Here is a 16403-nt window from a genome sequence, read left to right on the forward strand (position 1 = left end):
CGGTCCAACGACAGATTCAGTTTTTCCAGGGTCTGCAAGCAGGCTGGTCAATGGCAAATACGGACAAAGATCATAGATTGAAAAAGCATCGTTCTCATCGGTGATTCTCGAGTCCCGTTTCATATTTGCGATTCACACATCACGACCGTAGGATGGGACCTAGTAAGTGTAGTGATCCTTCGATTTGTGTGGAAAGATAAGAGTTCTAATTTGATTTTCATTCCACTACACTTCTTTTGTGATGATCAAATTTACACTTAATGCATTTTAATATGTTTCCTAATACATATATTTAAATATGCAATTAGATCCCACAGAGTTTGTAAATTGAAGGAAATAAACAGAATGAAAATTTTTTTGCCCAAGAAAATGCGAGGAAAAAAACAAATTTTATATGCTAGACAGAAAAGTTCTTGTACCAAATTTTATCTATTTCTTTCGTGTATCGCCCCTTTTCTGGTCACAGCTCCTGTTCAACATAAAAGTTTGGTTGTGTCTGTGGTTGAGAGTATTATATAAAAATCTGGTATCAAAAAATGCTTCCCAAGTGTAAAAATACTCACATGATTTGCACGATGGTTGCAGATTCAATAATTTCTAGCAGATCGTTATAGGTAATACACATTTATCCAGAATGATGTTTCCAAACCTTTTCAGGGAAAAGGGGACCAAGATGATGAAGTTGCACGTGTTGATGGCCTCCATGGTTTGCTTTTGGCAGAAGCTGCTAAAAGAATGAACTTCACTACCCAAATCAATCAGTTCTTTCCAGAGAGGTATGGGAATTCCAGTAATCCTTTCTGGTCATTATTTCCTCCTTTACTGGAACACAATGTGGACATGGTACTTTGTGAGGTTGTTTTAACCCCCACCAGGTACCACATCTTAGGGGAGGGCTTCCATCACCAGTGGGACTGCACAACCTTTGCCGTACCCATCAGTCACCCTGGAAGCTCCTGGAGGCTAATTGGTCTTGCTACTCCATCAGCATGGATGGCACTCATAGCCTCAATCATCCTCTCCTGCACTGCTTCATGGGCAGTCAATAAACTTCAACCTTATCCACTTCCTATGAACAATTGCAATTCCTCCAAGGTGGTCATTGATGCCCTGGTAGCATTTGTTGGTGACATTCTCACGAGACCCCCAACCAGCCCATCCTCCAGGGTACTCTTCCCTGCCGTGTGTTTGGGAGGGCTCATTGCAACCACAGCCATCAGAGCACATTTATTAAGCCTCCTTTCAGCTCCAGATACCACTTCTTGGGCTCCTTCAAACCTGCGAGAAATGGTAGAGAGTGGTATGAATGTGGGAGGCCCCATGGAATACAAGTTCCTAGCTAAGGACATGAAGAGCAAAGAATGGAAAACAGTCCTCGAGCACTATGAGCTTCATGATGAAGGAACAGAGGCACTGGACATAGATGGGGTGGCAGTTGCAGGAATGAGACGTAATCTGCTTTACAGGTTGTCCAAAAAAAGAAGGGAGAAAGTAGTGTTAAAACTATGCCCATTGCCTCTTCCAACTGCTATTTTACTTCATAAGGGATCTCCATTTCAGATGGAACTGAAAAAGATAGATAGAGGATTAGTATCAGGTGGCATCATTGCCAAATGGATGCATGACCATACAAGCAAGACAATTTTCAATGGGGCAATCCCTAAAGCTGTGAAGTCAGGAAACAAAAGAAAGATCAGTGTAAGTGAAATGAGAGGCGTGTTTATTTTGTATTCAATAGGATTGTTAATCAGTTGGGTGACTTTCATAGTGGAAATTCTAAGGTTCAATTTCACTAATAAAAAGCCATCTGAATACATATTATGAAGACATACACTAACTATGTACCATGAAATTCACCCTTAGATATTTTATATTTTAATTTTAGTTTTGATGAGCCATGGGCATACCTTGAAGGTCTTAACTGTTTATATATTTCTTATATAGAAAGCCTGCATTTTCTATTAATTCTTCAAAATTCCTATAGAAATTAAATAGAACATTTCTTGTACGATAGCAGGGCAGCCCATGTGTGACTTTCCAACAATGAATTAACACTAGAACAACATGGGATTACAAGGATCCCTTTCAATTTTCATTGTGTTTGCTTCCATATACATTACTGTATGAGGCTACAATTCTGTAGCTTTTATCATTTTAGGGAAAAATGCATGTCATATTACCTGTTAAAATACTTAATCATTCATCTCCAAATAAAATGACAATTTTTCTGGAAATACTGAAAGGGGCCATGGCAACCCATTGCCTTGTCAGCTTTTATATTGATAAAATGCATCTGCATGACCATGACTATGTATATTTTTAGTAAAAAGAACAGGTTAAAAATAGAAATTACCAATATGAGACTAAAAGAAGTTTTCAATCATTGGATGAATTCCTTAGTGAGTCAAGCAATATTCAGTTGGCTGCCCTTAATGGTTTCTCATTTCAAATTTAGAAAATAACTGGATAGGGAGTTTGGAGGGTGTTTGATTCATTTTAGGATTTTTATTCTGATAGCTTTCAAACAAGCCAGAGGGACTAAAGATAAATACTCAGAATATGTAATTCCTGGGAAAGCAAGTATCTCACCCGCTGAGAATTAGCCCTCTCCCTTATCCTGAGCACAATGCATGCAGAGTTTCAAAGAAGATTATTCCAGAGAGCAAATATTTATATAACCTGTAGATATTTCTTGCATCAATACTCACTTTTAAGATAAAATATTTTTGTTAGGAATCAGGGGTATGAGTTGAAGGTGGAATGAGCTTTCCATAAGTTCTATGATTTTTTCCCCTCCATATGTGTACAATCTAAAAATTCATTCAAATACTTAGACAAGCCTATATAATGTAATACAAAAATAGCCACTGGGTATATAAATTTAGAACATTGGAAAAGTGAACATCTGAAGAATAGAAGCCTTTGAAACATGGTGCTAGAAGAGAATGTCAAAGATTAAATGGAGTGACTATTTGAGGAACAAGGAATTATATAGATGAGCAGAAGCAGAGAGAACCACATAGATCCTCTATGGCAAAGAAGAACTAGACAGATTGAACACACTTTCAGGTTTAATGGATAGTTATAAACATAATAGAAGATAAAACTGAAGTTAATATTCCATAAGGAAGACCAAGAGACAAGTGCATTGGATAAATTAAGAAAGACATAAAACAGAGACGCAATCAGTGGGTGAGGGAATTAACACAGAATGGAGAACAATTAAGGTCTGCAGAGTTTAATACCCTCATGAGAATAACAATCTAAGGATTAAAATACTGATGATGATATTATTAATTCTCTTATTTCTTTACACAGGTTCCAAAATCAGCAATTATGTGTGTCCTAATGCCTATTAAACCCTCCTGTTCATAACTAGAGTTTCAAAGATGAACAGCTAATGAAATATTTCTGTCAATATACACCACTGAATTCAGCCACTGGGCCAATGTAGTGGCATGAAAATGGTGAAGCATTTTCATGAACTATATGTAATCTTCTACCAGATATTCTGGCTAAACTTTATGCTCAGAGTTGCACCTCTTAACAAATTCCAAGAAACTGTGGGAGATGCCGCAACAGTAACTTTTAACAGATTCATCTGCTTATTTGCATTTCGGAGTGTAAAAATCAATCCCCTCAACGGGGATTCGAACCCGGATCCATTGATTTCTGGCTGAGTGCTTTAGCCAGTTTAGCTATCGAGGCATTCTTTTAAAGTCTGAAATTTTGGGGGGTTTAAAGGAACAAGATGTCGACAGACAGACAAAATTCTGTACATGCAATAATCTCATGAGGCATAATTAACAGTAGTAAATGCTAATTTCATGCAATTGTAAAATTCACATTGAATCAGAAAATGAACAACAGATAAAACGACCAATTGCTTTGAAATATGAAACTATAGATACTATATCATAATGACATAAAGAGAAGGTACACTATAGAATTACAGGAGAAAAAATTAACTAATCCATGGACTCACTTAGCAAGCTGAAGTCCCATGATTTCATTCTTGATTCAGGTGGACCTTTTTCAATTGAAAATGAATTAGCATTTGACATGTACAGAGGACCAAATAGCTGCAAATAAAAGGCAAAGTAACTCATTGAGTTGTCCACAGAGATTGAGTTACTCATACCCCCCAAGAACCAAAGACTATGCACAGTTACAGTCTAATTCATCTATTCATGCACTTCCCTCTGGATTCAATGGAGCCCAGTTTCCTGGTACAGAGATAATTATTACTATTAAGGCACTTTCTATTAATTTTCTCCTAAATTGATTTGCCCACTCTATATTCATTCCAAGCAAGAAAACAAAAAGAGGGAAGGTAGGTCTATATATTTGATAAGCCAGTATTCACAATACCTATGTCACCTGCCTCTCAAGAAAGATTGGATCCACCGATATTTCATACCTGTCCAAAATATAAGGACCATCACTAGAAAATAACCTGGCTTACAAACCTGGAAAATAACCTCACTTGATTGCTCAAGTAATCCCCAGTTTTCAAACTTCTGTGCCCAACTGATGTGATCTGTCAGTACTAAACCTGTAAAGGTAGCTCTTTAAAATGACCCCTATTTATTTTTTATGAAGCAGCAGGATCTAAAAAATTGCTTGATTAGGCCTTCAGTTGACTACTTCGTCTACAGTCATACAGAATTGTTTTTCCCTCATGCTCCAGTTGAAACAAAAGTACTAATTGATGCTGAGCCATCAGTACCTTTATCTTAAATTTGCAAAAAGCAATATCATGTACAAATATGTCTGGAGAAAGAGTATAAGTATCCTTCTCTGAATATTCATGACGCTACTGAAAGTATCAATTCCTATGTGGTCTGCCAATTATGAGGGGTAATCTTCCATCATGAGATAATCTTCTGGAAAATTGGTAGTTTTTAATTTCAGTTTACATCCCAACATTACTGTCACCCAATATTTACTAAGTCTAACCTCCTCATAATTTAAGTCCAATTCCTTTATAGAATTTACTTCTGTCCATGTTAGCCATTTTCCTCCCACCCTGATTTGTGAATTACACTTACCATTGGGCTTTGTACTAGGTGAAGCTCTATCTTCATCTAGTAAACCAACTTTTTAGTAGATAACAATAGTTTTTAGCCATGTTATGGTGTACACAGAATCTACCTTAATAATAGAAAGTGAAACCGATGTGAACAAAAATAACTAGATCTAGAATAGTTGGATAAGGATTAGATATAGAGAGAGAAAAAATTGTGGATGATCAGGCTGTAGAAAATAAAATTTCCCAGAATACGAGAGTGGTTCCAGAAGTACACGGCCAGACCTAGAGATGGCGGTAGTAGTTTGAAAAATATAGCTGTATTAGAAAGTATGCAACCTATATGTTTCAAGTTTGAAGACGCTACGTTGTTTAGTACTTGTTTGGCAGCCATCAATAGTGAACATTCTCAGTGAATTTGTGGAAATGGAGAAAATTGGTCATTGTCATGTGATACAACACTTTTATTTAAAAGATCTCAGCCCAACCAATATAAATGCTGAACTGGATTCTACTCTGCGTGAGTCTGCTTCTTCGTTTTCAACAATAAAATATTGGGTAGCAGAGTTAAAACGTGGCCATATGAGCTGTCAAGACGAGCATCACATTGGTCGACCAAATGAGGTGACAGCTCAAGAAACGGTGAATAAAATCCACAAAGTAGTACTGGATGACTGTCAACTGAAAGTGTACGAGCTAGCAGACATAGTAGGAAATTTAAAAAGTGTGGTACTTTGCATATTAACTGAAAATTTTGATATGAGAAAGCTGTGTGCCCCGTTTGCCTGCACTCGAGCAAAATCAGGGTCATGAAGATGTTTAAATTTAGTGTTTAGCAAAGTTTCACAGCAACAAAGCAGAATTTTTGTGCCATTTTATAACCATGGATGAAACATGGATCCACTACTTCACACCCACTCATCAAGACAATGCAGCAGCTCATTAATCCATTATTGCAATGATCAAATTTCATGAATTAAAGTTTTAATTACTACCTCATGCATGCTAGATTTAGCCCCCTTGCATTATTTTCTGTTCGCAAACTTGAAAAAATGTCTCGGTGGTCAAAGATTTTCCAACCGGGAAAAAGTGATATCAGCAGTCAATGGCTATTTCAAGGAGCAAGACAGTTCTTATTATAAAAGGGTTATAGAACTTATTGAACATCACTGGGTAAAACAGAGCTTAAAGGATATTATGTTGAAAAATAAATGTTTTTTCAACAATTTTTATTCAAAAATTTTTGTGTTTTCTTTGTTGGGTCGGGTACTTCCGGGATTTCCCTCATAATTACTGAAGAATTGGGGAAAGGGGTTTTTGGTCTTATTGCTGAAACTTATGATGATAGCTTTGGTTAGAAGATTTCTTCCATGCAGTCGATCCTAATTCCATCACAAAATAGGTTAGAGTAGTAGCGTGTAAGTAGTACAGGATTATGAGTTAAGTATTTATGCAGTTAATTAGCAGGTACTGAGAATACTTAAAAATTGAAAATTTGAAAAGATTACAAAATAGGAAGAATACAAAAATTGAAAAGGTCACAAGAAATTGCAGTTGTTATGACCAGTTGGCATTTAGGAATGGGAGAGGAGCATTGACTGATGACATCAAAGAGAAAATTGATAGAAAAGCAAATAGAAGGTTATCTAGATGATGTTGTTTACTTTGGGGGCTTCAAGAAAATATTCTATAGTAGTGTAGATAAAGCCAGTGAAATTATCACAGAAAATAGAAGTAGACTGGATAGATAGATTATTTATTGTCTATATGTGTACAAATGACACAAATATGAGTTTCAGAAGAAGAGTTGACATGACCAGTGATAGAAAAGAAAGTGAGATAGTGTTGTGAGTTATCTAAAATACTTTTCAACCAGTATGTAAAAGACATTGTTTAGAGAGGCAATTGGAGAGACTGGATGTGGGAATGAACCAGGTGAGGAAGCATATTAAGATAGGTTTGCTCATGGTCAAGTATTAGCTCTTCAGTCAGCCAAGTGTTGGCAGCTCTTTTTAGTGCTTTACAATTGCAATGCAAGTAGTATTGGATGAAGATTAATCACTAAAAAACAATTTAATAAGAATCTCAAGAGTTAAGTGTTGGCCAGGCAATGATATTTACTGCTATGATCTCAGAAGATCACAGCAGTAGGTATCATTTGTTATTGTTTTAAAATAAAAAGTGACAAATATGAATAATGATCAATGAATTGATTCAACCCTCCACATTCCAAAATTTAGTCACCTCGTAGAACAAGCGTGATGATCATTGAAGGCTGTTAGTTCCTACTCAATGTCTTTTACTTATTTATTCCATCATCCTTGCAAGAAATTAGAACTTAATTGTGACATTATTCTTTGCTTTCCTTCCATATTAGATTTGAATGATATTGATGAATATCATTTGATCATCAGGAGGCAAGGCTGCCTCTTTCATAGCCAAATGAAATTTTTGCACAACCAAGCTGAAAGCAGTGGAAAAGAAAACTCACAAGAGGACAGTAATGAGTAGATAGGTACACGAAATGTTAGGTCAATGATATGGACAGTGAAGATAGAAAGCATTGAAAGAGAAATGGAGATAGGAGGAATGTATACGCTAGGTTTGGGTGAGCTGAGAAAAATATATGGCATATAAAATTGGATTACAGTTACAGAGTAATTTATAATGCAATGGAGGAGAATCAGTGCAGAGTGGCCATTATCCTGAGAAAAACTGGGGAGAAGGACAGTGAATAGAGAGCCGGTGAATGGTAGAATATTATTAATGTAGATAGAGGAGAGCAGACTTGATGAATCTAATGGTAATTCAGGGTGAGGTAAATGCTGACAAGTAGTTACCAATGGAAGAAGTAAACAGCTTGTGCAATCAATTAGATATAGTTGGGAAAATCCTTAGAAGGAAGCATCTGGTAATGGGGGAGGAAAGGAGGGACAGGAATGAGGTAGGAGAACAAGAGTTAGGAGTTATGAAAAGGAATGGAAAGAAATCAATAGAGTTCTGTATGGCAAAGGGCTTGATGATAACTAACACCAGGTTCAAACTTCATTATGGGTGTAGGTACACATGGCATATGCAGGGAGAAAAAGATAGGTTCTAGTTAGATTACACCATGGTTAGATATGGATGTAGGAATCATCACTAGAACAAATTGAGTAGCTTCAGGCGTGATGTGGTGGAAGTCAAACATAATGATTAAAAGTGCTACAATCAGTAATCTATCATCACTAGAAGGCTAGAAAATAGTGTGAATAACTGCACAGACATAGATTCAATGGGTTTACAAAGAAAGAGTCAATCATGATTGTAATGCAGTGAGGAGGTTAGTAGAAAGGAACGATATAATCAGGATTTTATAATATGCTTTGTGGATTTGGAGAAGGAAGTAAACCAAGAAGAGAGGATAAAGCTGATGGAAATATTGCTAAGGAATGAAGAGGAGAGGAGGATTATGTAACTAATTCAAAACACACTCTGAATCTGATGGCACAGTTAAGGAGAGGAGAGAGAGAATCAGAATGGCAGCGATAGGGATGCCCCATATTGCCAGTACTCTTCAACATATCTGTTAAGAGCAGATAGAAAATGCTTGAGCTGGGAATAAAAGTGGGTAACAGATGATAACTCCATTTAGGTTTGCAGATGATCAAACAATAGTGAGTCAGACAGCCAAGGTGTTGATGTTATTACTGGATGCTTTACAGAAACAATGGAAGAAGTATGGGATGAGGATTAACCACAAAAAAAGAAAGTAATAAGGCTCTCAAGCCATAGGGAAACTAGGTGAAACATTTAAGTAGGAAGACGTAAACTACAGTGGGTGGAGCAGTTTATGTTTTAAGGCAGTATTTCAGAGGACAAGGGACATAACAGGAGAAGGGGACAATAGACGAACTATGTAAGCAAAAAAAGCATTCACACAAAGAGAATCAATTACAGGTACATTAAGTAAAGATGTAAAGATATAAAGAAAAGCTTGTCTTTGCACTTCCGGGTTCTCCATCATTATTGGTTGTCTTTTGGTGATGAGTTTTGCTGGCCATCCTACCAGAAGAGTACGTGGAGAAGAGTGCTAGTACACACAGATGTGTGTACTAGCTAGTACACACATCTGTGCTACTACACACAGATGATTTCTTGTTTGCCAGTTTTATTGGATCAACTGGTTTACTTTTATCATCCTTAAACTGGGCTGGTAACTCCACTACATTAGAGCTAGAATTTTGTTTAAAAATATGGCATGCCATTTTAGCATTATTAGTTGCATTTAAGATTAGTTTATCATTATGTTATTTCATTGATTTCTTAATAATATTATGCTACAGCTTCTTTAAGTTAGAATATTCATGGTGCAGTGTATCATCTGTATAGGACATATTATTTTGTGATTTAATTCTCAATACTCTGGACAAATGCCTAATTCCTGGAGTAATCCAGTTTTTTTTAATGGGTTAAGGGTGCTTAATTTATTCAAGAGGAAAGGCTGATTAAATGTGAAACAAAAACGTTCTGAAGAACAGGTCAAAGTTACTGTTCAGGGAGTTATTCTCATTCAACAACTTCTAATTCTCTTGACTCAAGAGAAATTGAAAGTGGCTGACATTATAGTTGCTAAAGATCCTCTTTAATATGGTAGGGGCAACGGCAGATTTTCTAATTTCAGACATATTGAAAACAGACATGATTGCACAGTGATCAGACAGAGCTGGGTCAAAAACAGCAGTATTGACTTGGGATTCTGCATAGTCTGTGAAGATGTTTTCCAACTGGGTATTTGAACTGTAACTCTTGTAGGATTATTAAACAACAGTGTTATGTTATAGGAGGCTAGTCAAGACAGCAGTTCTCTTTGATTATTACCATCAGTGAGAATGTTACAATTAAAGTCTCCCATAAGAATTATTGCAGGCCTCCTGAAATAAGTTGTCATATCAAAGAGCTAGCTGTCCAATTTTTCAACAAAGTCCCTAAAGGACCCTGCAGAAGATTGATACAATGCAAAGAAAATAAGATTTTGCTCATTGACAGTAAGTTTTACCACTGAAAATGTAAATGCCTGTTCAGTGGTCAAGGACTGCAGATTTATCTTCGGATTTACATGCACAATAGTGTTTTTTACATAAATCGCCACTCCATTATGGCGTTCCACTTTTCGAGAATAACTGTCCCCTATCACATATCCTGGAATTGTGAAAAACAGTTCACTCATCCAATGCTCAAAAGGCAAATTACGTCCGGTTTGTCCATTAAAGTTAATGCTTCAAGGTTTTGTAGCTTACTATAAAGACATTGTACTTTGAGAACTAGGATCCTGATCTTACTCTTCCCATTGAAATGAGGTTTGTTATCCTTGCCCCTTCGTATTAATTCAATTCCACTGCATTCCGGCGCTTGAATAAAAAACGCCTCAGGGTCAGGTCACATGGCCACTTATCACTGTACAGTACTTCGTCTCGAGCATGAAAAGGTACTCCATTTTAAAGCTGGCATTTGCACCCTAAGACTCAAGATTACTCACGATTGTGGGGCTAAGAGGAAAGTTCTTTCTCAGGAAGCTGTCTAATGTATTTTCCCTAGTTCCACCTACCAGTTTGCCAAGATGCAACCACGCTCTTTTACACCAACAAGATCAGTTGACGACGCATTTTTTCCCACTACCAGGTCACGATAGCGTTTGCCGGGTTTTACGTGGTGCTCAACCGTGTGGTGGGTATGGCGTGTAGCCGCTATTTTGTTGGATTGGAGACTGTTGTCATTAGCTCACACCATGTGACATACATAAGTATTTCTAAAGCTTAAGCAGTACATTTTAAACCGTTAAGGCCCATTAAAACGCTTAAAATTATATGATTACTATACGCCATCATAAGAGTTTACGATGGCAAGTCTGTAATTTTGGATAAGATAGATAGCTATTATAGGCGTTATACATTCCACTTCCTTAATTATCTACCTAAATAAACATTAACACCATTTTAACAAAAGAAGGAAGAACAGAGGACCGACGTGTGGGTCTCGTGCCACCTAAATGGAGCCAGAAGTGCCAAATAAACTGAATGACCATTTTATTTGTTCATTTTTTGAGGAAAGACATAGAGATACTCACTATGGGGGATATTTATAGCGAGGGTGAAGTGTATTTTAAGTATGCCTGATAGGCACTGTTCAAATCGAAACCAACTCGCAGACGGGAAAATTGCTTATATTAGAGGAGATAATCAATTTGTATTTCAAATGATGCGGTCGCACTGCAAGAAAAGCGTTCAAAGCTGGCGCAGCGCGATGCTCATTCGCTTATTTCATGTTCAAGAAACTAGTGTGTTATGGCGGTCATGGCCGAACTTTCATAAGTGTTAAGAATTTAAGTGTATAAACAATAAAAATGGGTGATAAAGCGTTGATGAGAGTAAGTACTTCCCATGTGCAACTTTATCGTGATTTGTGATATCTTACATTTTATTCTTAAGTCGATATAAAATCTTTTTGAGCCGCGGAAAACTGGAAGTATCTTCATGAATTTATGCGGCAACTCGCAATTGTAATTTTGAAAAAGGGTCGAGTTAATGAATTGAGCGAATTTTTTTGAATTTTTTAAGTATGGCTCTAGTTTTTCGTCTTTGACTGCAGAGATTTTAAATAAGGCTATATAATCATGGCTGTAAGAAAGAGTTTATTTTCAAGTCAATGCTTGTCAATATTCTAATTGGAGAGAATGTGTGTAGAATTTGAAATATTTTGATTGACCATCTTACGCTGTCGAGATTGTTGGCTAAAGGACGCCCTTTGGACAACTGCTCAATGTAATTCATATTTTGTACTTAAGAATCCTAATTTGTTATTTAACTAATTTCATTATGAAATAATAACGTCTAACAAAACGATATGAGCTTGATTTTTGAACGCTGGATTTAAAAAAATCGTTCATTCATTACGTATATTTCCATGGATAATTTATTGAGCGATATTTAAATAAAATAGTCTTGTATTTACCCTTGTAGCAAATAGCTGAAAACAAGCTCAAAGCTTTCTCAATTGGCACAATGGGTAAACGTCAGTTGTCGAAGAAGGAGATGGAGGAGCAAAGAAAACGAGAGGAAGAGGAGGCAGCTGCACAGGTATGAAAATCGAATATGTAGATTCTTGGAACGAAATAATATTAAAATTTCCATTTGATGTGACCAAACTTCCACTAATCGTGGTAACACCCCACTTTCAGCAATAGGCATTCTGACAAATTGTCTACCAATTATGAGTTATGCTAGTATAAAATTCGTTGCCTTAATGTGATTTAATGATAACGATAGCATCAGAATTTTAAAGCAAGTTTCAAGAATTACTTTGTTTATAATTTTAACGTCTTATGTTAATGCAACTTTAACGGAATAAATAATGTATATTCTATATATAAACTTTGAAAATGCATTTTTTTGCATTCAAACCGCTGTTTGAGATATGGCTTCATTTGTACTTAACTAGAAAAACCATTATTATCGGTGTAGAAAATCGAACATGCTACTCAGTTTAGGGTGTTTGAAGTAATGACGTTTTGCTGTGTTTTACAGAGGAACAAAACTCAAAGATATGAGGAAGATAATACAAAAGTATGTGCTTTTCGTTGATTTATTCTATTAATTATGTACACTGCTACTATAATGAATCCTCTTCAGTGTTTATTAGGCGACCTTTATCCCAGCAACATACACTGTGCGCTCTGTAAACTCATTCATTCTGCTATAGCATTTTGTTGCTCCATATTTCTAATCATGAAATGAAATGGGGCATCACAGTCTTCAAAATATTTTTGCAAATCTAGCAGAGTATACTTTCTCTATTTTCATTGTGAAATCTACTTATATTTCAATTATATGTGCAGTAAGCAGTCCGTTATTCTTGATATAAAACTTAAAGAACATAAGGCTTTAATTTCAATATGCTGTAGCAAAATGAAAATAGCCATCAATATATGTTTACACCTATTGCTTTCCATTCTGTGACTTGAGAGTTGTAGGTTCTATAAGATTACTGTAAAATAACTCAAGGGTTAAATTGCTGTAACACATTGGTGATTATGAAGCAGTGCGGTTTATTTGCCGAAAGTGCTTGAACACCACACTTTGACACTTCCTTTAGCTTTATATTTATACCGTCCTCTAGTTTTACTAGATTCTGAAATCCTGATTACTGATTTCTTAGCCAACTATAGCATTATTCAGAACTATTTATGCTACCTTAGCACTGTCAAATGAATCTTATACAGCATCTAGTTTCTAGGTACAATGCCTTACTTAAGCATGAAATTGTGCACATTCCATTCCATTAAGTTTTCATCAAATACTGTGATTTAGGGTCCAAGTCTGACACAAATGACGTGTCTGTTGTAATAATATTGCTCACTTTACCATTAATGATACCTAACCATAATGTTTTCAATTAATCTCAAATACTTCAGCAGGGTCTCTATGTTGAAGTGAAACATTTGATACATTAATATTCAAATATATTCTGTTTCCATATTACTACCAAGCATAGTCCTAAAGTGGTGTACAAATGGGTACCATTGATAATGGCAGAATTTGACTTTCCCATTCCTAGTGGGGTGAATCACTTGTCCTGCTTTAGCAACGGAAATAGGTGTAGGATCAATAAGATTACCATTTTATTGAAAACACAGCTAGGTGTAATAATAAGTCTTTGTTAGCAAGTTTAAGAATAATCAGTCCCTTCTTCCTCTTGGATCTCATCTCTTCCTTTCCCCTAGCATCATATTTACCGGATGTTATGACACAACAGAACCCAGAAACCAACCTTGGACAATATTATCTGTGCTTGCTGTGCATAAAGTAATAACGTCATTATTATTCCCATCAAGGTGGACATTTTTTAAGGTCTTGGATGATTCCCTATGTTTCAATCTCTCGTATCCTTCAGCCCCTCACTTAAAGCAGCAAAATTAAAATTTAATGCTGCCTCCTGTACAAAGTTGTCAACCAAGCCCTCTTCTGATGACACTCTTCCAGCTTTCTAATTTTGAACTATGCTCAAAATCTCTGGAGAGTTCCAGAGACTGGTTCTGCTGCTTTTCACTTCATTTAAATTCTTCATCCAGCAGCTCCCTTTTGACAGAGGATGGTGTTATGTTTTCCTGTTCCATATTTTCTGAAGTAGTCTCCAAATTGATCCGTAGGTAATTCCCAGAAGCAGCATGGATTCATTAGTCTCCCGATTTCATGCTCAATTAGCATGGTCATTAAAAGATGAAATGCAAAGTCCTGATTAGTTATTGTAGCCTTGTAAGTTTTCTGTTTTATCATCAACAGTGACTGTGATTATATTTTCTCTGTACTATGGGGTTCGGTTTCGGAGTAAGGAACCCTAACACTCTTTGTCCTTAGCCCTGAGTCTTCGCAGACATCATTGAAGGATATTATTCATTCTTTCTAGGTATCATAGACATAGCTTTTCTTTCTCTTACCCTAAGTTACTATCTGAGATTTATAGCATGAAGTAAGCATATCCAAAACTCGCATAAAACCATTAAAGCTGCCAAATCAGGTTTGCTGTTCTGCATTGGCCATGCTTGATGCCATTTCAAATCAATCATGTCAAAATAAAATGAAGCCAGTTGTGGTTATTGAGGAGAATTTCTTAATAAAAGTGTAAACTTTCATAGTTGGTTCCATCAAACAACCATATTTTATTTTGCCATGTCATTGTGTAAGCTTAATTCCTTTCGACTGACCTTTATAGTAACCTATCAACTACCTAAGGTTCAAAACCTATTAAGTTTGGGCCTTATAGGCTAAAAAATGAGCAGTGAACATGTCACTCAGCTCAGTGTGTTTTACACACTAACTTATCAATGAGATTAAGTGAGGGCAAATCTTAAGTGTAGGAAGTAAAATAATACCATATTTTCCCATCGATAACGCACGCACCCAGAACTTGGTAGTTGTCATGAATTTGTATAGATACAGTGCACCCAGGGCTACATAGTTATCTTGTACATGTGTACATATGCCGCACACTGTAAGTATACAGAAGATTAGAGCCAGGTGATTGAAATTAATTCCAAGCAACAAAAGGATAAAAAAATAAACAATATTTACCAGCCAACACAATATGCTGCCGTATTGCTTTTTCGCTATGGTTCTTAAGTCGAAATAAGACATAGGTTTGAGTGCCATTTCATTTGCTGTATAAATTAACTTTCAGCGAACCAAATATAAAAAAAATAAGAGAATGAATGAAAGAGAATTTTCTTGTTTTGTTTGCTTTACTTTGTTAGTCTCGGCTTTCAGCTGTCCTAGACACCCTCCAAGTTCTATGTAAGTACCACCTGCATGGTGATTGTTTCAAACCTGAATTGAGTCAAGCTTTTGTAATTTAGAATTTTCTCAGGAAAATTACCCGTGGAGAAGAAAATCGTGTACAGCAATGTTAAAGCTAGTAGTCATTAATTTCTCAAAAGGAAATCGTGAGGCTGCCAGAATTTATCAATAAATTATTATTATTAGGCAATCTACCGGTTAAGGTAGGTTTTTGGATGGACACAGCTATCGAATAAATATTTTGTGACTCCTAACAAACCAAAATCCAGCAACCTAATCTACATCAGGTCCCTCTTCATCTCTGAGTACTTCCTTCCTCCCTTCATCCCGTCCAACATCCCTATCCTGTTCCTTCCTTTTCCTCGTTTGCCAAACATTCTCCCCTCTATTAGTCTTCAGCATCCCACTACTGATCAATATGCCCTTCTTCCATTTTTCCTGCCTCCATAGGATTTCTCCCAACAAACCCCTCTCTTCACCCAACATACCAAGTACTTCCTCATTTGTTTTCTTCTCAGTCCATTTTACCATCTCCATTCTTCTCCACACCTACATTTCAAAAGCCTCCAGTCTACGTCTATCCTCCTGCTTCAGTGATATGTTTCTGCGCAGTACATAGTTACGCTCCATATCAAAGTTTTTACAAGTCTTTTCTTAATATCCTAACTCAACATCCCTATCATCAATTTCCTTCTTGTGAAAGCCTCTGCCTAGTGCAATTCTTCTCCTTACGTCCCTACTACTTTGACCTTTTTGGTCCCAAACACTTCTGAGATACGTAAACTATTCTACCTGCTCTAGTTTCTGGCCTCCTATATTACTGTTAAGCGTAGCCTTTTTCTTTCTAGAAAATTGCATAACCTTTGTTTTATTAATATTGATTCTCATCCCATATCTGTCGCACTGAGTTTTGAATTAACTCAGCAATGCTTGCAACCTCTTGGCTGACTGACAAACTAAAGCTTGGCCATCAGTGAACCTAACTGATTTTAAGAATTCCCCACTGACTTTCATTCCTACCTTCATAGGTTGAACAGCAACGGTGA

General features: G+C 36.4%; 1 protein-coding gene across 1 annotated transcript in view; it reads left to right on the top strand.

Moving 5' to 3' along the window:
• The first annotated feature begins 11337 nt into the window (after positions 1 to 11337).
• LOC139688171 (U2 snRNP-associated SURP motif-containing protein) overlaps positions 11338 to 16403 on the top strand; it is a 62923-nt gene continuing 57857 nt past the window's right edge. Inside the window, exons 1-2 of the mRNA XM_071585598.1 lie at positions 11338 to 11435; positions 12028 to 12144. Coding sequence (XP_071441699.1) covers positions 11412 to 11435; positions 12028 to 12144 — 141 coding nt within the window. The 5' untranslated portion in view covers positions 11338 to 11411. The remainder of the gene's footprint in view (positions 11436 to 12027; positions 12145 to 16403) is intronic.

The sequence above is a fragment of the Hetaerina americana genome, unplaced genomic scaffold (genome assembly GCF_022747635.1).
Source record: "Hetaerina americana unplaced genomic scaffold, ioHetAmer1.1.p SCAF_2, whole genome shotgun sequence".
NCBI classification, from domain to species: Eukaryota; Metazoa; Arthropoda; class Insecta; order Odonata; family Calopterygidae; genus Hetaerina; species Hetaerina americana.